At 37.3% G+C, this 22,040-nt stretch overlaps 1 protein-coding gene across 3 annotated transcripts in view; it reads right to left on the bottom strand.

Moving 5' to 3' along the window:
* Positions 1 to 2,382: 2,382 nt before the first annotated feature.
* The window catches only part of PCNT (pericentrin), a 92,746-nt gene continuing 73,088 nt past the window's right edge, over positions 2,383 to 22,040 (bottom strand). For all 3 annotated transcript variants that reach the window (XM_063317793.1, XM_063317792.1, XM_063317794.1), the window contains 9 exons: positions 21,246 to 21,938; positions 19,419 to 19,675; positions 18,784 to 18,877; positions 12,916 to 13,071; positions 10,733 to 10,971; positions 10,263 to 10,351; positions 8,660 to 8,801; positions 4,409 to 4,518; positions 2,383 to 2,747 (listed from right to left, as the gene is read on the bottom strand). In XM_063317793.1, coding sequence (XP_063173863.1) covers positions 2,722 to 2,747; positions 4,409 to 4,518; positions 8,660 to 8,801; positions 10,263 to 10,351; positions 10,733 to 10,971; positions 12,916 to 13,071; positions 18,784 to 18,877; positions 19,419 to 19,675; positions 21,246 to 21,938 — 1,806 coding nt within the window. In that variant the 3' untranslated portion in view covers positions 2,383 to 2,721. The remainder of the gene's footprint in view (positions 2,748 to 4,408; positions 4,519 to 8,659; positions 8,802 to 10,262; positions 10,352 to 10,732; positions 10,972 to 12,915; positions 13,072 to 18,783; positions 18,878 to 19,418; positions 19,676 to 21,245; positions 21,939 to 22,040) is intronic.

Genomic DNA, 22,040 nt, shown 5'->3' with positions numbered 1-22,040 from the left:
CCAGTTACAAAATTACTTAATTGTGACCACTTTAAATAAAAATAAAAGCAAATGCAGAATTTGGCTTTCAAGCAAAGTATAACAGAAGCCCAGGAAAAGTTAATGAGTGCACATTTACAGTACTGAATGGAAAATAAGGTTACTTACATTTCTATGTATAATTTGTGTTTGCTCTAGGAATGTATATTTTAATAAACTAAACTATGTATAATAATGTATCTCTCTGGTATTTTATTAACTAGTGAAGCTCCTCTTCCTTACTGAAAAATGGCTGTAAATGCATATTCTATATTCTGACATACAGAAGCCTATGGGCTGCCAGGTTCCCTCTGGCTTGGTGCTGAACCATTTAGCAGCTCTCTGTGGTTTCAGCTTAGTGTGATTTCACTTGGAGAGGGCAAGGCTTAAAAACAGGACCCCTTCCTTTCTCATGGCAGGAATGACAGGCAGGGAAATGTAGGATATAAATAAATTAAATAAATAAATAGGCAGGCAGGCAGGCCTTTTGGTTCAATTATGCTGCCCCTAAGCCTTGCTCTCTAAGACACAAGAAGTTTGGGTAACATCATAACTGACTTACACAAGTCGTATACAAGAAAACACATTTCTAGGATGGTGGCAAAAAAGGAGAAGCAATACAGGGGAGGAGAAAGTAGAACTACATAAAATACATCACACACTCTTTTGCTTCGTATTAAATTGGACTCCTTCAAGAATCCAGTTCAATTTTCACTCCATATTTCCCTGCCCATCCCCACACATATAAGGTGACTGGGTAACAACACAATTGTTCTGCAGAATGTCATAAGACATTCTGCCTCCAGGCCTCCAAATTGGAATAGTAACACTGGCAAGTTTTATTTGAACCCTGAAAGTTTGGTATACCTCAAAATCTGTCAGCTTCTGCTACATGCATATAATTATGGGTTTGATATACATGCACTGGCAGCATATTTGTATTTTTAGAAACTCAGCTATTTTAAAAAGTTACATCTAAGTGAGGAGTATTACAAACTTGTATTAATGTTCCTACTTTTTGTGTTTCGTAAACAGCACTATCACCTAAGTAGTGCTATATGATGGACAGCAAACCCTTTCTCACCAGGTAAAATCTCCCCCCTCCCCCAACAAAAAATCTGTCTGTCTGAGAAATTAAAGAGGAATTTATTTCTCTAGACTGTATGTTAATTATGGCTAAGATTGTTAAGATTATGTTTGTAACACTGGCAAGTAGGAACAGGCCTTTCTATAAAATAGGTAGAGGAATGGCATATTTTGCCCCTATATGATACGGAGGAAATTCAACCTATATCTCATGCCCTACTGGTTCACTTACATTATACAGACCTATGAATGGAAAATATGCTAAGATTCCAGAACTGAGGAGTATATACAAATTCTGATTAGGAGATCAGTGTCCAGAAAAAATGGGAAAACTGTCAAAATATTACGCCAAAGTATGCTTAATGTGTAAAATTTTGTATATCCATGAGCTCTGCAAACATCTACCATTTTGTCTTTATATGCCAATCAATGACAATAAAATTTACTAGAACTGAGGTTATTTTAAACTATTAATTGTTTAAACAAACCAGTATCCACACTTCAGGTTGGTTGGTTTGAAACAAATCATAGGGTGATTCCAAACCACCATTACTGCACTTTCCACTATCTCCAAACCAGTTTGTAGATGATCTGCAATTGTCCTTAAACTTGTTGAACTCCAAACACTAAGGAAGAGCAAAAATCACTACATACCTAAACGCACACCATCCAAGAGGAGGTAGACTGTCTGCTAGCTCCACAAAGCTGCAGCATTTCAAAGACTTCCTCTGTTTTTATAGTAGTTTCAAACACCCTGAAGCTGAGCAGGAAGTAAATTCTTGAACGTAACAAATGTCATGAGATTACATAAGCTTCTTTAGAATTGGCACATAGTCTCCATCTGGAAGTACTCTTAGTGAAAACTTAATCAAGTTCATTGAATTCAGATAACACAGCAAACTGTTTTAATCAAAATCACGATCAAAAGAGCTCAAACTTCTCGCCCTGTAGGAAGGTGGCTTAGAGAAAAGGCTGACAGATCCATTGGAGGACTAGGACCATGTACATCTCACTAAACCATAATTTACAGCATGATATTGAAATGTAGTCATTAATGTAATCAGGGCTAACAACATAGGGGCTGGGAGAGCATCTTCTGACTTCTACAACCACTTGCAATGAAGGAAGTTAGTATTGATAGTACAAGTATGACCGCTAGAGTACTAATTAATGTTATTATTTTCTGAAATATAGACAAACTAGCAATTACAATCTTAAAGGATTACAGTCATTCTAAGTAAGTAGTTAGAAATGTATTTTGAATAAGAGTCAGTACGATTCATTTGAACATTTTTAATAAAAAGATATATTTTGTATTTAGCATTAATAATACAGAGAAGGAAAGCTATTGCAGTTTTAAGCTTCCTAGTAATTTTGATAAAAAATGAGGATGATTTCACATGGAATATCAGTATAATAAGCACATTAAAACAAAAAAAGTATTTTTTATAAAATCTGATACAAAAACTATCACACAGAGACCCCTTTATTCAAATGAACATCAGCGTTGAAAGATCCAGTAAACTCAGGGTGCAACACTTGTGCAAGCTGTTCACTGGAGAATAAAGCAGTGACCGAAGAACTCTAGTTCAGATTCAAGGTGGGTTCTTGCTACATTTAACTGTTTTCTTGTGCAGTTTGTCCTAAATTCATATAAATTTAAATTAATTTTGTTATTCTTCTAACATTTGGAAATCAGATTCTTAAACAAATATATTACATCTTTGTTTTGAAAATAATATACTTTAAAAAGAGATTTGAATTAAACAGAGTGTAGTAAATCTAACTTATAATTAAAACTGAATCTCTGGTACTATACAAAAAATGTTGAGGTATTGCTACCTAAATAAAGCATAAAAGGCCACACCGTGGTCTAGTTTGCACACAACAGTAAGACAGAATTCTTCCCAATCAAATAAGCATACAGTAATTTCACATGCTGCTTCTGCATTCTCATTAGCTCCTTCTACCAGCAACCAATTTTAGCTTCAGACTTTGGCTTAACAAGCCAGGAATCTTTAAACTGAGGGTCCCTGGTTTGTGAAGATTTAAATCCTAGGGCTAACATATACAGTACATATGACTTGATTTGGGGGTTCAGCAGCAGATTGATTTTTTTAAAAAAGGTATCACTTCCTTGTCCTCAAGAAAGCAAACTACCTTAGGGTATCTGGTTCTTGAAGTTTCTACTGCTAGCTAGTTCCTGAATGTAAGGCAGAGTAAGTTTATAGCCATATCTGTCCTGAAGTTTGATATAATTTCACTCAAAATAAAGTAGCATGGAAGAACAAGCCTTGTACTTTATTGTTAAGTATGGTGAATTACTGATATTGTGATATTAATTAGATATTAATTTAATATTGTTATTGTGATATCCTTGCTTAACGACCCTAATTGGGACTGGAATTTCTGTCACTAAGCAATTTGGTCATTGAGCGAAACATCACTCGACTGCACCACTTAGTGATGGCAGTTTTGGTAGTCCCGGTCATTAGGCCAGGACCTCACACTTCTCCTGCCCTGTCACACTCACCTCTGCTTCAACTCCTCCCACCTGTGCCCTTTTGGCCACTCTGCACTCCACCCTGCACCCTGCCCTCCGCTGCCCACCCAGCTGACCGTCGTCTTCCTCCTGCTGCTGATGAGGCGTGCCTGGCCTGGCCCTTTGCAAGGCAGCTGCTGGCCACACACGACCTTCCCAAGGCCTCGAATGCAAAAGTCAGCTGGGAGCAGCAGGGGCAGTGGAGTTCAGGATGCCCACAAGGGTGGGGGGGGGATGGGGGGGGGAGCTGAAGCACACGCTGCAGACATAAATGTGGGTGGTATGCCAAATGCCCGAATTTTGAGCATGTGACCACAGGGGCGCTGCAATGGGTGTAACTTCAAGGACCGGCTGCAACGACCAATCGTTCAGTGCTGTTGTAATTTCGAACATTCGCTGAACAAATGGTCATTAAGGAAGGACTATCTGTAATTTCTATTTCATGGAAGAAAACTTGTACTGGTTTCTCCAAAAATTGATTGATCAATTTGACTGGACTCTGCCTGTCATCCAGACAGAGGAGCTTTTAAATGTTCTCCAGAAGATACAGGAAAATAGGAAATCATTGAATTCAACTGAGTTCTACAGTGTTCACACTCAAGTCAGTACACTGTATCTAGATCAGCTGCAGTTATAAAAAGTCAGGTTACTCATCCTTTAAAAAAAATGTACAAGATTGGACTTTATGTCAATACTAAGATTACTGAGTATGATTTAAAACAGGTAAATGCTTTGATTCGGAATTTATCAAAATGAAGTTACCTGGCAGAAGAATTCCTAATCTTTCCTGAATGGCCTCCAGGTGCGCAATGTATTCAGTTAATGAATGTTCAGGATCTTTTGATGAAGTTTGTGAAGTAAAACTAGTAGACCTATACAATATAAAAATAATTATACTTTTCCTTAAAAATATTAGACATTTTAGTCAAAATATATAAACAGAAAAGGAAAAAAAATATGATAAAAGAGTAGGATACAAATGAATAAACAAGAGATTTACAAATGTCACAGAGATTACAGGTACATAAAGCCTTGATTTATTATGACAATTGGGACAGGGATTTCTGTTGCTAAGCAATATAGTTGTAAAGGGTTGAGAGAGGGTCACTGGTCCAAGGTCACCCAACTGGCTTTGGTCTCCCAGTTTCTAGCCTTAGGTGTTAACCACTACAGCAAACTGGCTACACCAAACTTTCTGGTATATGGATTGTGCATATATATATATATTATATATTTTTTAACGCCTGAAAATTGCTATTAAGCTCTAAGCAAAGTATAAATATCAGGAATCGTGGTCAACATAGTATAGATCACAAAATGAGATTATGAACTATAATAAATGCTGTCTGTACTACTAAAAGTCTATTCTAATTTTAAAATCCTATAAAATTGAAATATAGACTTTAGGCAAAGAGAAACCCAAATCCATGTACTGTACTGAACTCGTCTGGAAATGGTTTAGTTTGAATTAAATTGTGTTGTCAGATTTACGTTTAAGACATGACGTTATCTTGATGTTGAAGCATACTCCCACAACTTAGCTGTTCATCCACAGAAGGGATCTAATGTCTTTATCAATAAAATATAGTAATGTCTTTATCAATAAAATATAGTATCCTTGCAGCAATTAGCATATAATTAATTCAGTATACTTTGAGGGAATATATGGTTTAGTAAACTTTAGTAAAAATATCACAGGTTGAAAATTGTTGAGCTTTATAAAATTGCCACTAGATATGAAAAAATGATCCAACATGCTCATTACATTTCCAGCAATTTTTAGAAAATGAACTATCCATTTTAGTAATTAGAGTACATTAGAGTAATATATCAACAATAATACACCAATTTTCTCTAAATATAATATTTTTCACTGAAATTTCCATTGTTGCATATCTCTTACTGCATCTTAAATCCATTTAATTATACAATCTTTGACTTGTTCAGTTTCTGAGTCATACTGCACCAGAAATTTATAAATAAAGCCCAGGAGGTGCTTTGAGTTACATATTGTAAGACTTTCAAATTCAATCAAGTCTCTAAGAGCTTCCCTTGTTTCTCCATTCTTTTAATCCTGTACTACTTATCTGAAGACATTGAAAACAGTCCAGTGGACAAAGCCATTGTGAAATAAGAATCTCAATTTTTTAATTTTATTAATAATCAGCTCTTACAATCTAAATCAATTATTATCTCTCCACTGAGCTAATTTACTTTGCTTTTTTCCTTCATAAAAATAAAAATGTAATAGAGAAGGGGAAAAACTAGATTTATTATTTTCCTTTATTAATCCCAGACATCCAATGGCTTATTATTGCATCTTTCTTTTAAATTGTTTGTTTCTGTTTGTCTCAATTCAGAAATATTTATAGTCTGGAAGTTCTCCCCCTTCTGTAGAGGTAGCTGGACCATTAGGAGATACTATCCACTCTGTAATCTGTATTAAGCAACTGGCATGGGAAAACAATTTTAAAATTTCAAGTTGCCAGTCTACCTTGCTTTTCAAACCCTGTAAAATCTTTTACTCTTTTATTAGTTTGCTACTTATTTATGCTAGTCATTCAGTAACTTGTTTTCAATAAATTAGGTCTTGGTAAAATATTAATTTTAATGGCTGCAATACTTCCTAACCACGACAATTTAGTTTTTTTTCTTCTGGAAATATCTACTATTATATTTTTTTAGATCTGTGAATAATTATTTTAAAATAAATCCTTATTTTTTTTTCAAACAAATTCCTAGTGTTAGGGTTAAACCTGTTATTGCATGCAGGTATTGCTTTTCTTCATCTGTCAAATTCAATGCCAATATTTGGAATTTATCTTATTGATTCAATAACCTGACCCAGAACCATACCGCTGCATATATTCCATTAACAGACTACAGAGTCTTTGGTTGAGTAACTCTGAGTTCAACACTGTCAGCATATAAATTATATTCTTAAGTTGCTAGTTTAACTCCTGAAATATTATTTTCTTGACATATATTAATTGCCAATGGCACTAATGCCAATAAAAATAAAGGGACAACCTTGTCTCATAACGTTTCAGTATGGCATATTACGGTGATAGAAAGCCATTTACCTTGGCTTCTTGTTCTTTATAAATACTTGGCATCTATGTGAAAAAAACTAAAGCCACAATCCATTGGTTCCAGGATTGCAAGCAAAAACTACTATTTTAATTTGTCAAAAGCTCTTTCTGCACCAAGAAAAATCATAGCCCCTTTTTTGTTTTTCTGATTCATGTATCTCTTCAGAACAAATCCAGTCTGATCAGGGTGTATCATTTCAGTTAAAAAAAATATTTATTATCTTCAGAAGTATTGCCATAAAAATCTTACAATCAATGTTCAATGAAGAAATAGGTTATTACCTTCTGAAGCTCATTCATTACTTGAGTTAAAAAATTTATTATATATAACATATAATTTCTATAAAAGAAAACAGTGAATTAATAGATTAATGCAAGTATAAAGAAATAGTAGTATATTAAAGTATCACCTTTGCTGTAAATGTTCAGGTAGGGATTAGACAGCCATTGGCTGAGATTAAATTATGCTGCCTCAGGATTTCAGGCACTGATTATGCACTTAGACTAGATGGCTTGCAATGCCTCCTCAAAATCTGGTACTATGAGATAAAGCTATAATCTAAATCATAATTTCAAGTAGTCAAGAAATGATTTGGCACAATATAAGGAAATGTAAGACACAAGTAGGAAAGCTATTTGTTTGTAATAATAGTTTATAAATATATTAGCATCTAAATAAACTTGGAATGAAATATGTACTCAGTATAAATTCTGAGAAGAACTTAGATTACATCTGTGGATGAAACACACTGTACAGTATACAATAACTGATTGCTTCCCATGCATTAAACTAAAGATATTCTTTTGCTACAGATAAGAAACTATGCCAATCATGCCTGAGTATAGAGTAAAGAATGTATTAAGGTTATAATACATAATAGTAGTTATTTATAGTAGAAGCACTTAATACTTCAGCTGGCTAGCTAAAATAGACAATGATCCTGTATTTTTTTGTATCTAATTATACTATCATTATGTTAAAAAAACTACCAAAAATAAAATAGTATGTTTAAATATATGAAAAATGTAAATGCCCCCTGCTAAGGATTTAAATAGATTTTTGATTTTTGAAAGGGAAACTTCACCAAGACTCAGCAGTAACCCAGTTCACTCAAGAACAAGAATAGTTTTCTAAGCTGAATTCATAATTATTTTAAAGAGCAGGGCTGTTTACATATTTTATCTTTTCCTACTCCTTCCACCAGGGACAAGCAAAGATGTCCTTTGAATGGACATCTACCACATTTAATACTGATGATGAGGCTGAGGACTGCAATGAATGGGATAATGATGCTAACTGGATAGATCCTTGTGGTAGCATGGTTTAGGCAAGCTTTTCTATATTTCTGTGGGACTGGAGGTATATGTTCATTTAGAATGAACTGTGTTAAGACTATTTCAGTTGATGCCACTGTTTTCATGTACATCCTAAATCAACATGGTTGGAAACCATGCTGCTAATTCTCAATAATTGCATGATTGGAGGGAATTCTAGGAACTGTAAAAAAGGAATTCAACCTGTAAGATAGGTAATATATGATAAGATTGATATGGCCAATCAAATTCACAGCAGTTACAAACCTTCAAAGAGAAGATTTGTTTTCTTAGTTACTGTGGTACTATACACCAAGTCTGATATGAAAGTTTATTCGCACTGTATTCGTGTCAACAAGTACTTGTAATTATATCATTGAAGCTATACCATAGATAAAAATGGAAACAGAATAATAATTGTAAAATGAAGTACAGATTTTACAAGCTACCATATAGATATTTTTGATATAAACACAGATTTTGTTGATACATAGAGCTGAACATGAGTTGATTTAAGTATAACATAAACATTTTTAATGATACAATATTATTAGTAAAAATAATGCTGCAGAAGACACACCTCCAACAAAGTAAGTTCTGCACTAACCTGTTATGTAAATGGTGTAAGGATGTAGGGGTGCAGTTGGCAAGTCTCATGAGATTATTTCTGTTGCAGTATTCACCTTCTTGAGTAGCATAATTTGGGAAGGGCTGCTGTTGCTTTAGTACTTCTATACTAGCTATGGGATCTGTTTTAAACAATATAAAGTGTTCCAGTTTAATCTCAACAGTGAGAATCTCAGGTTATAGCTGTTTCCGGTAAATGAATAAAAAAGCACAATTAATAAATTTAATTCTATTGTGCAATAAAAACTATGCATACTGAAAAAATATGGCCAAGTAAAATTATAAAATCTGAGAGTCATATCATTAAGTGCATTAGACTCTACCATATAATAATCTATTAAACTATCAGAAGTTACAAGAACATACAAAGCTGACTTTATTAACACTTGAAAAGAAAATCTGGTTATGAACATTTACTTAATAATGTTTAGAATTTATTGGAAACACAATTTAACTCAGGAGTTCTCAAACTGTGAATTGTTATCCCAAAAGGGCAATGACAAGCAAATTTGAATTTATTTTTTTTTTACTTGAGTGCACAAAGCAGTAATGTTGACAGAACTCGCTCCCATTCTGCTTGGAAAAGCCAATACCAAATTCATGGTTTTCTATAGCTGGTTTTATTAAGATTAAATATCAATCCAAAGATAAACATGCAATGAAAAGGGAGAGTTGCTGTAATAACAACCCCATAAACAGATTTCAAGAACTGTTCAAAACTAAGCAACTTCATATTTCCCATTAAAAAATTAGTTAAAATGTGATTGTTTAATTATTTCCAGTAAAAAATATTATGTATGAAACTAAAAAGTTCAATCATTGTTTTATCTGATATATAGATAAAAAATTAGGTATTAAAAGTGGTATATTTATTTCTTGCCTAACTCTAAAATCAATTATATTAATTTTATGATGAGGAGGGTGTCTGAAAACTTCTGAATTAAGATATATATTAATTTAGAACATTTTTATGTAGAAAAATAAACAATGGCTTAAGATTTTAATATCTTAAGTGGGTGTCCACTTGGCAATAAATGTTGAGAACACAGCAGACAATGGTATACAGATACCAAGTTGCCTTTAACAGTCATTTGCTCTTTTCACATTATCCAAATCAAGTTAGTAAAACTGAATTAAAATTGTAATTGGAGCAAATATTCCAATTGTTTTATCAAAATGTCACATAGAAAAGAAATGCAATGTATTTATTTGTTATAGGCAAGTAACACATTTTCCTGAACAAGATCTTCATATAGATATAACTGTGCCATATAAAAAGCCACCAACGTAAGGCAGCTAAGCCATCCACTGAATCTCTCCATTGCTCTCTAACAACCTCTATCTCATATTATTTCCAGAACTGTTTTTTTTTCAAATTTAAATGACTAAAAGAATATGTTGTTAGTAATTCTGCTTTTTCAATTTCTGCAGCATAAAAAAATCTTATTTCACTTATTCAGAAGTAACAAAACAGAATCATATACATACTGTATATCATTACATTACTTTTCAGTTTACTTAATAGAGATGATTTACTAAATAATTGCAGCAAATCTATAGGATTCATCAGAAAAAGCTCTCACATGAGTTGTGTCCAAGGCTAGAAGTAGTGGCTTCCTGTGGCATTTCTTTCTTACTTACTTTATGCCATTTTCTCACCAGAAATTTTAATCTTGGGAGATAATAAAAGACAGACATTAACAAGCGAATTAAAATACAAAAGATAATTTTTCTATACTAAATATCGAGTATCAAAGTTTAGTGCAAGTGCTGTCCAACCACAATATATTGCTTTGTTATACTTGCTTTTCTAAAAAGAAAGAAAGAAGGAAGGAAGGAAGGAAGGAAGGAAGGAAGGAAGGAAGGAAGGAAGGAAGGAAGGAAGGAAGGAGTGGATTAAAGCTTTAATGGTTAACTAACCATTTAAATCCCATTATTTCAACTGGACTTAAGGGAACTTTTATTCACCAGAAGTAGTCTCTTATGGAAACCAACAATAGGAAATAATTAATAGATGTAAACCCTTGGAAGAAAAGCACAAAAGATTACTTACCTTAATATTGCAATGACTACTCGGACTGCAGATCTGAACTTGGTAAAAAAACGGCTTCGTGATTCAGAAACACTTAGATCAGGAGGAGAAGGATAAATGCCCATGCGTGCTATCAGGGACAATGTTGCTTGCTCACATTCTTGAAATCCACCCAGAAGCAGAAGAAGGTATTTTTTCTGATAAACCAGGGCTTTCCTAAAAGTCTCAGCCCTCAGATACTTCCGATATAGCTTTTGCATCTAAATAAAGAAAAAACAAAATAATTTTGCTTATGGGGAGCTAAGAAACTATTTAAAAAAAAATTTCGTGTAATCCGTTTATGTTTGTTTCCATCTATGAAAGATCTTTTATGCTGAACAAAACAAAGAAAATCTTTTGGAGTTTTGGTAATTACAGGATAGTGCATGCTTAACAATGGTAATTGGGACCAAAATTTCTATCACTAAGCGATGTGGTTGTAAAGCGTGACATCACTGACAACATCACTTAGCAATCCTGGCACTCACTGTTTGGTTGTTAAGCGAAGATTGTGGGTTGTTAAGTGAGGACCTCCTCGCAACTTCCTGCTGGCTTCCAACAAACAAAGTTAATGGGAAAGCCAGCAGGAAGTCCCAGGAGGCACACAAGCAGGCCAGAGGGCAGGTAAGTGGCAGCTGCTGCTGGATGGAAACGGATATGCGGGTGGCTGTTGAGGCGTGGCGTGAGCAAGGCAGGGACAACTGCTACGAGGTAGGGGAGGGTGCGTGAGGGCAAATGGCTGGCATAGTGCAAGCGCAACAGGGCTGGGGGTGGCTGCTGCCAGGTGGGGGAGGGTGCACAGGTGGCTGCCATGGGGGGTTGCTGCAGGCGTGCAACAAAGTACAAGATCCCCGGTATCTCATACTCCATAACCAGGCTTCCCGGGGGAAAAAGCCATGGGAGTACGAGTGACTGGCAACTTTCCCTGACAGCTTCCCCACTGACTTTGTGTCAGGCCCAGCCCAAGAACAACAAAGAACCAGTATGCTCAAACTTCAGTTCTTTATTTGCTCACACCATACAGACAGAATCTTGCCAGACTAAAGCTACTCTACCTAACCTAAGGGGAAATAACCTGGGAGAGTTCTAGGGTGGGGTTATTCTGAGCCTCTTCATTTCCCACTGTTGTTTCCAGACTGTGCCTCCTCTTATCTCTTCCACCTCCTTGGAATGTGCTCCCTCTTTCCTGAGAACCAGTGGCACTGCCGAAATCCACCACACTTTGCTTGTGGGAAGCCAGCATAGACGGCAAATGGTGGATTATGTGATGCGGGATGTTGCAATTGTCATAAGTGCAAGCTGGTTGCCAAGCACCCAGATCACAATCACGTGACCATGGGGGTGCTGGGACAGCTAGAACTTCAAGGACTGGTTATAAGTACCACTTGTTCAGCGCCGTCATACCTTCAAACAGTCGCTGAACAAGTGGTTGTTAACCAAGAACTACCCGTAGTTTAATGAGTAAAAAATCCTTTGTATCTCAGAGGTCACCTAGGCGTACAAAATAAGGACAGTATCCAATAATATTAATGAGCTGAAGGTTTTGTTCTTAAGGGACAAACCTATGTCCATGCTTTGCTAATATTCAGAGTTGTACAAACTCTGGGTGAGGGTTAAGACCTAAACTTTCTTATCAGAAGGAAGTTTAACATTGTGGGGTTTTCTTTCAGTAACTGGGAGTTGAGAGGGTTAACCCTTATTCCTCAAGAATGTAGGAGGATTAAAACAAAACTAGTCTGTTTCAAATGTTTTGAGGATTATGTTTTTAAAAATATTTTAAAATCTTCCCTTCTCCGAAATTGTCTGTTTTTTGGATGGTAGACAGCATCCAATACAGCTGGTAGATGACATCCAACATGGGTCTCTGGTGTAAAAAAATGGAGCAGTAGCTGATCCCAAATTCCTATTTTTCCCTATTGCCAGAACACTCAAAATATTCATGTGATAAAGAGCATTAGGCTTGGCTTTTTTATATATTCCTGACTCTAATTACTACATGAATCAGAGACTACTTGTTTTGAGATTTCAGCTGAAAATAAAACTCCCCTTTCCCTTGCTAAGCACACTAGATCCCAACCTGCTTTCCTTTCCCATTCCCAGACAAACTATGTACTGTATGGATAAAAATAACTGAAATACAGTTATAGCATCGAAAGAATGTTTACCTTTACACTGGAAGGCATCACAGTTAGCTTCTTTTCCATCACAAAATTTTGTGTTGCTTCATAGTTTGCTTTCAAGCCATTCTGTAAACCATGCTTATCCTGGTAAATATTCCCTTCTGATACTTGCACAGAGTGAATTATATTTGTAGGGATAACCTAAATGTAACATTTTAAGAATAACCTGATGAAAACTTCATACTACATGATTTTAATTCAACAGCATTCAAATATATGTTAAAAAAAACTTAAATCCACTGTGACAAATCAATCTGCTAGAACATGAATTAAAAGAGGACTGAATAACTTCCTGAGGATATTTTTTTTGTATCTTCAAGTCAGTACTGACTTCTGGCAACTGTCTCGACTAGTCCCTGCAGTTTTCTTGGCAAGATTTCAGAAGTGGTTTACCAGTGGATGATCAAAAAGATTACTGGAAGGTCTTTGGAAGAGTTACAAGTTATTAAAGACAAGATCAAAATGCCAGACATGTGACCCTATAGTTACCACAAGTCACCCTGCCTTGATGGTACTTAATTAACTGAATGGTGATGGTGGGAGCTCTCAGAGGCAAAGTGCACCCTAATTTTAATCTTCCCTAAAATTGTGAAAAAAGCTAAATAATTGCTTTGCTAAAATTCAACAGCAAACTGCTCAATTTTGATTAATACTGATTCATTTTTCAGTCAGTATTGTGTGTGGGGGTGGTAGTTATGAGAATGGGAGAAGTTTGCTTCCTAGAAACCATTCCCACCCTTACTGGACATTTGCTGTTGACTTTCAGCTATGCAATAAGCCATAGGAGGGCCATAACTGATCTACCGGCCATGAATGGTTCACCACTGAAAATATTTCACTGCATATGGGAAGTTACCCATCGAAGCCTAAATAATTTTTAAATGTTGGATTATTTAATACTGAAAGATGTTACTGTGATAAGAACATAATTAACTGGTTTGAATTCCAAACTACATTTACAGAATATCTAGAGGGAAGATTTGCTGGAATAAATACGGGTAGTCCTCAACTTACAACCATTTGTTCAGCAACTGTTTAAAGTTATGATTGTTTATTCGTTTAGTCGCTTCCGACTCTTCATGACTTCATGGACCAGCCCACGCCAGAGCTTCCTGTCGGTCGTCAATACCCCCAGCTCCCCCAGGGATGAGTCCGTCACCTCTAGAATATCATCCATCCACCTTGCCCTTGGTCGGCCCCTCTTCCTTTTGCCCTCCATTCTCCCTAGCATCAGCATCTTCTCCAGGGTGTCCTGTCTTCTCATTATGTGGCCAAAGTATTTCAGTTTTGCCTTGAATATCATTCCCTCAAGTGAGCAGTCTGGCTTTATTTCCTGGAGGATGGACTGGTTTGATCTGCTTGCAGTCCAAGGCACTCTCAGAATTTTCCTCCAACACCACAGTTCAAAAGCATCAATCTTCCTTCTCTCAGCCTTCCTTATGGTCCAGCTCTCGCAGCCATATGTTACTACGGGGAACACCATTGCTTTAACTATGCGGACATTTGTTGTCAGTGTGATGTCTCTGCTCTTAACTATTTTATCGAGATTTGTCATTGCTCTTCTCCCAAGGATTAAGCGTCTTCTGATTTCCTGACTGCAGTCAGCATCTGCAGTAATCTTCGCACCTAGAAATACAAAGTCTTTCACTGCTTCTACATTTTCTCCCTCTATTTGCCAGTTATCAATCAAGCTGGTTGCCATAATCTTGGTTTTTTTGAGGTTTAGCTGCAAGCCAGTTTTCGCACTTTCTTCTTTCACCTTCATCATAAGGCTCCTCAGTTCCTCTTCGCTTTCAGCCATCAAAGTGGTATCATCTGCATATCTGAGATTGTTAATGTTTCTTCCAGCGATTTTAACTCCAGCCTTGGATTCCTCAAGCCCAGCTTGTCACATGATGTGTTCTGCATACAAGTTGAATAGGTAGGGTGAGAGGATACAGCCCTGCCGTACTCCTTTTCCCAATCTTAAACCAGTCCGTTGTTCCGTGGTCTGTTCTTACTGTTGCTACTTGGTCATTATACAGATTCTTCAGGAGGCAGACAAGATGACTTGGTATCCCCATACCACTAAGAACTTGCCACAATTTGTTATGGTCCACACAGTCAAAGGCTTTAGAATAGTCAATAAAACAGAAATAGTTGTTTTTCCGAAACTCCCTGGCTTTTTCCATTATCCAGCGGATATTGGCAATTTGGTCCCTAGTTCCTCTGCCTTTTCTAAACCCAGCTTGTACATCTGGCAATTCTCGCTCCATGAATTGCTGAAGTCTACCTTGCAGGATCTTGAGCATTACCTTACTGGCATGTGAAATGAGTGCCACTGTTCGATAGTTTGAACATTCTTTAGTGTTTCCCTTTTTTGGTATGGGGGTATAAGTTGATTTTTTCCAGTCTGATGGCCATTCTTGTGTTTTCCAAATTTGCTGGCATATAACATGCATTACCTTGACAGCATCATCTTGCAAGATTTTGAACAGTTCAGCTGGGATGCCGTCGTCTCCTGCTGCCTTGTTATTAGCAATGCTTCTTAAGGCCCACTCAACCTCACTCTTCAGGATGTCTGGCTCTAGCTCACTGACCACACTGTCAAAGCTATCCCCGATATTGTTATCCTTCCTATACAGGTCTTCTGTATATTCTTGCCACCTTTTCTTGATCTCTTCTTCTTCTGTTAGGTCCTTGCCATCTTTGTTTTTGATCTTACCCATTTTGGCCTGGAATTTACCTCCGATGTTTCTAATTTTCTGGAAGAGGTCTCTTGTCCTTCCTATTCTATTGTCTTCTTCCACTTCCGCGCATTGCTTGTTTAAAGATAATTCCTTATCTCTTCTGGCTAACCTCTGGAATTTTGCATTTAATTGGTCATATTTCCCCCTATCACTGTTGCCTTTTGCTTTCCTTCTTTCTTGGGCTACTTCTAGTGTCTCAGCAGACAGCCATTTTGCCTTCTTGGTTTTCTCTTTCTTTGGGATGTATTTTGTTGCCGCCTCCTGAACAATGTTGCGAACTTCTGTCCATAGTTCTTCCGGGACCCTATCTACTAAGTCCAGTCCCTTAAATCGATTCTGCACCTTCACTGCATATTCCTTAGGAATATTAGTGAGCTCATATCTGGCTGATCTGTGGGTCTTCCCTAATCTCTTTAGTCTGATCCTAAATTGTGCAAGAAGAAGTTCGTGATCGGAACTACAGTCAGCTCCAGGTCTTGTTTTTACCGACTGTATAGATGTCCACCACCTTTGGCTGCAAAGGATATAGTCTATCTGGTTTCGGTGTTGTCCATTTGGGGAAGTCCATGTATGAAGCCGTCTCTTAGGTTGTTGGAAGAGAGTGTTTCTTATGCAGAGTGAGTTGTCTTGGCAAAATTCTATCAGCCTATGTCCTGCTTCGTTTTGTTCTCCCAGACCATGCTTATCTGTAATTCCGGGTGTCATTTGACTGCCCACCTTAGCATTCCAGTCTCCCGTGATGAAAATAACATCTCTTTTAGGCGTGTTGTCCAGTAGGTGCTGCAGATCCTCATAGAACTGCTCTACCTCAGCTTCTTTAGCATCTGTGAGTGGGGTGTATATTTGGATCACTGTGATGTCAGATGTCTTGCCCTGAATTCGAATTGAGATCATTCTATAGTTTTTTGGATTGTATCCAAGCACTGCTTTAGCCACTTTACTGTTAATTATGAAGGCTACTCCATTTCCTCTGTGGTCCTCTTGTCCACAGTAGTAGATCTGGTGGTCATTTGATGTGAAGTGGCCCATTCCAGTCCATTTCAGTTCACTGACGCCCAAAATGTCTATCTTTACTCTTGACATCTCACCAATGACCACATCCAATTTGCCCTGGCTCATAGATCTTACATTCCAGGTTCCAATGGTGTGTTGATCCTTAGAACATCAGATTCACCGTTCACCACCAGCACCATCAGCCGCTAGCTGTCCTTTCGGCTTTGAGCTAGCCACGTCATCACGTGTGGGGCTAGTTGAACTCATCCTCTGTTCCTCCCCAGTAGCATTTTGACCATCTTCCGACCTGGATGTCTCATCTTCCGATGGTATACTGACATATCTCTGGTTGTCCTGATTTAGTTTTCACGGCAAGAATACTGGGGTGGGTTGCCATGACCTTCCCCAGGGATCGCATTTAGTCTGACCTCTCTGTCATGACCTTCCCATCTTGGGTGGCCCTTCACGGTTTAGCTCATGGCATCATTGAGGTGCTCAAGCTCCAGCACCACGACAAGGTAACGATCCTTTGCTGAAGAAAGTTATGATGGCGCTGAACAAATTGTTGAGACTGGTCCTTGGAGTTCTGGCTGTCCCAGCACCACCGCAATCATGTAATCATGACCTGGTGGCTTGGTAACCAGCACACTTAATGACTGGTTGCAGTGCCCCGTGATCATGTGATGCCATTTGCAACCTTCCCTACCAGCTTCCACAGAAAGTCAACGGGGAAGCCGGCAGGGAAGGCTGCAAGTTGTTGGGGTGAGTCCCCCCACCTGCACACCCTCCCCCAGTCCCTCCATGCTTGCACCGGCCATTCAAGCACTCCTGCGTGCCCTCCCCAACCCTCACCATGCCTCCCTCGCACACCCTCCCTGACCCTCACCATGCCTCCCTCGCACCCTTCTGTACCCCTTCACTGAGCCTCCCTCAGGATCCCCATGCACCCTTCCCAAGCCTCACCTTCCTCACACCATTGTGCACCCTCCCCAATCCTCGCCACTCCTTCCCTGCACCCTTGCACACCCCTCTGCACCCTCCCCCAACTGGCAGCAGCCACTTACTTGCCTGCCACCCTGCTTACCTACCAGCCACCTGGGACTTGCGACTTCCTGCTGGCTTCCCACTGACTTGGTTGTGGGAAGCCAGCAGGAAGTTGCCTCACCTAACAACCATGGGATTCGGTTAACACTGACAACCAGGACTGCAGGGATTGCTGTGTCTAAGCAATGAGATCACGATTTATAACCACATCACTTAGCAATGGAAATTCCAGTCTCAACTGCCATCGTAAGTCGAGGACTACATATATATATGTGTGTGTGCGCGCATGCGCGCGCACACATGCGTGTGTGTATGTGCATATATACATATATATTTGGCCAAGTAAATATGGGTAATACTGTTCATTATATCATGCATTGTCATATAGTTTCCCAGGGAAAGGTTTTTGGAAGATAGTAATTTATTATGACCTTTTAATTTTTTTGTAATAAAATAGTATAAAAGTAATATAATTTAATTATACAATATTATATAATATATAATATAATATAATATAATATAATATAATAATATAAAGGATTATATTATATTATAATAGTATAAGAATAGTAATTTTTATAGGGACAAATATACCACATATGAGGTCTATATTTGTTCTAGCGGCCCAAAGAATTAGAAATATGTTTATTATACAAAAAAAAATTCAGTGTATTAGAGATTATCTCTGTTAAAATGTCTATATCAAGGTCAGCATCTCTCAAATTCAGTCATGTTTTCTGATTACCAGTAGTAGTGAAGAAACAAACAATGTACTGACAAACAAAGTCCAAGATATGAAATCTTCCACCAAGAATATCAAACTTCCAATATCTACCATCTGTTTCCTCAAGGCGCTACTTTTCTAACTGAAGATTCAGGGGATAAACAAAGCTGACTTTCTAAAAATCTGAGAAAAGAACTTCAAATTGTCTTTTTCCACTGCCTATACATAGTACTAATTCAAAATTGATGTGACAGTTTAAATATATTTTTATCCCACTGGAAGACACAAGAGATTAGCTGGTTTTCTATAAACTGAAATTAAAGTTTAAATAATTATTTATGAAAAGAAAATGCACCCTCTTACCACATGTTTGGAAGAAGCCAGTAATTCTTTAATTTCAAGTATATGAAGTAAGGCTGCAACTATCTCATCATCTGATGCAGCCCAGTGTACTGTTCTGTTAAATACAAGGCAGAAAAAAATTAATCCAGGTAGTTATGAGACAAGTCGCTATCCCAAAGAACAGATATATAACTCTGTACATTTAGTCCCTGAGAAATTTGGCATAAAGATATTAAGTTTGTGTACAAGCAACTGCACTGGAAAATGTTTTAAAGCCTAACTGCTGAGTAGAGGAAGCACTATTTGAAGCAGAGGAGATGGGGGAACAGTCAGGCAAAAAAGCTTTTGGCCAGGGGGGAATTTCTGCAACTTGGAATCTTTATATAACACTTGCCTAAAGTCTGGAAAGCAGTTAGCATGCAGTATAGAAAACACTGAGTTAGATGTGTCATTGAATTCAAGCTTTTTGCTTAACCAATGGTATCACTAATCTGAACTGTAGTATCAGGTACTATACTGCAGTTACATTTTCTTCCAGGGAGACTAATATTTTTTGGAAGGTATAGATGACATGTCCAACTATTAGAACTGATATGAGTCCCCTTGTTTCTCCAATTTCTAGATTTTTTTAAAACAAATTCTTACAAAATACTCACTTGTCTATAGTTTTATATATGAACTCAGAAAGATATGCAGCAATAAGAACCAGTTGTTCTCTGATGTTTTCCAATTTCTGTTGTTCCACATGCAATCTTAAAGTATCAGTTGTAAAGGTTAAGTTAGTATAATTATTTTTTGAAGGAAATTGGTTATATTTCTTTAATAATGCTTCCTGTTTCTTCAGATCTTCTAGCATTTGTTGCAATTCCTTGAATCTTCTACAGTTTTGCAAATGTTGTAATGTGGACTCATTCTATTGGAATAAAAAATACAGCAATTTGAGCTATACCCCAAAATGTATATATAGAATATTCATAAGCAAAGGGAACTTCCAGACTGTCAGTGTCATTGGTTTTTAATAGACAAAAATATTATTTGAAATAACTTCTGAAAGTGTGTTTGGGTATCCTGAGATTTTTTAAATTGCATTAATCCATCTGCTGTCATATACAAATAAACTAAGAATTTAATTAATTTAATTTTTACCCCGCCTTTATTATTTTTATAAATAACTCAAGGCAGCAAACATACCTAATGCTCCTGCCTCCTCCTATTTTCCCCACAACAGTAACCCTGTGAGTTGGGCTGAGAGAGAGGGACTGGCCCAAGGTCATCCAGTCGGCTTTCATGCCTAAGGCGGGACTAGAACTCTCAGTCTCCTGGTTTCTAGTCCGTTGCCTTAACCACTAGACCAAACCACTAGACCAAACCTCTTTGGGGTACAAGAGGCACATTGTAGTATTTGGTGATTCCTTGCTAAGAGAAACGAAGGCCTGTGTATGCCGAGCTGGTATCACATCACAGGAAACATCCAGAATATGATGAACAGGCTGCTGAGACTGTTCAAACCACTGACAACTATCCCTCTGAGTATTCAAGTGAGGATGAATGACAATGCCAAAAGAGACTTTGAACTGATTTTCAGAGACTACAAGGCCCTGGGCAGGAAAACGAGGAAACTGGAAATACAAATCCTGATTTTGTCAACCCTTCCAGCTGTCATATCATAAGAGGAGGAACAGGATTCTGGAAGTGAACAACTAGCTGTATAAATTATGCTGCTATCTTTGAGTTCTTTGATCATAGATCTACTTACATGAAGAACTCCTGACAAAAGATGGGTTAGATCTCATGGAACAGGGAAGGATGTGCTCAACAGGTACCTCACCATTCTCAACAAGAGCGCATTAAACTAGAGAAAAAGGGGAAGGATGGTGATGCCCAGAATTGAATATGCCATCAAGGACTGAGGCCACCAATGCAGGAGACAATTGGGAACCGAAAGAGTGGAAGGGTAAAGACTGAAAGAAACTACAAAAGTGGAGTCAATAGGAAGTACCACTCATTATGTCAAACATGATATTGTTGTGAGTTTATTATAGAATGTTTGGACAAGGCAGAAGATATGGATGAGGTCCTTCTGTGCCATATGACCAAATTTGGCAATGGGATATTTTAATTAACGTGATACCTACTAGAAATCTAACAAATTGTAGTCCTCTCTTGCTGATAACTTTTGTCAGAAAGTGGAAGAAGGGACAAAGGGAGGGGGTTATATTTTGGACTCATAATGGTAGATTATGAGTAGATTCAAGTTATGTATTAGGAGGAATTTCCTGACAGTAAGAGTTGTCAACCAGTGATATAAAGTGGTATGTTCCCCTTCACTCAAAAGCTTCAAACACAGACTGAATAGCCATCTTTTACAAACACTTGAGTAGCTCCTGCACTGATCAGGCTTTGGACCACAGAATCTATACTTCTATGCAGACTCCTCTATATGTATTATACCATTAAGGCAACAAAAAATAAGATATTCTTACTTGACTTTCTTGAGCTTCTAGCAGTGTCCTTAGACAGTGACATTCCGTTTGTTGCTCCTGTGTCCTTTTTCTTTCTCCTTGTACTGACCTGATCTCTTGTTCTCTCATTGATCTGAGAATGGATTGCAATTGTTCCCACCCCCTTTTCATTTGTGCTTCTTTTTCTCTCTGTTCCTCCAAAATATGAATAACATCCTGTTTTTTATTTTGCATCATTGACTCTGTAACTTGAACAGTATTTTGGAGATTTGGTTCTTGTTGAGATTCTTTACAATACATTTGCATTTCATCCATTTGTTTCTTTGAATCAAATACCTGCTGCTGTGATTTCTCAATTATGGCTAAAAGCTCCTTAGTATGGGACCTTTCTAAATGCAACTGAGCTTGCAATTCCTGCAATGAATCTTTATGTTTACAAGTTCCACATTCATTTAATCTCATGGTCAGATGTTCTGTCAAAACACGTTCGTGGTTCAAGGCACTTAAAAGGTCTGTATTTTGTTTTTTCTCAGTATCTAAATTTTTCTGCAGTTCCAAAAGTTTATTCTGATCTTTGGATAATAAAGCCTCGCAGCGAGAATGTTCAATTTGGAGTTCTTTACACAGATTACTGTTTGCTGACTGTTCATGCTCTAAAGCCACAGTTAACTGATTATTCTGAATACACTGTAGCTCCAAGGCAGCTTGCAATTCCTGTACAACAGAAAGATATATTTACATTAATTACACTCTTCATTATATTTTGAATGTTCACATTTCTATGTCTTATTTTTCAGCAGCTTTGATACTTTTGAC

This window comes from Candoia aspera, chromosome 1, assembly GCF_035149785.1.
Source record: "Candoia aspera isolate rCanAsp1 chromosome 1, rCanAsp1.hap2, whole genome shotgun sequence".
In the NCBI taxonomy this organism is placed as follows: domain Eukaryota; kingdom Metazoa; phylum Chordata; class Lepidosauria; order Squamata; family Boidae; genus Candoia; species Candoia aspera.
This window is presented reverse-complemented; position numbering and strand designations above follow the sequence as displayed.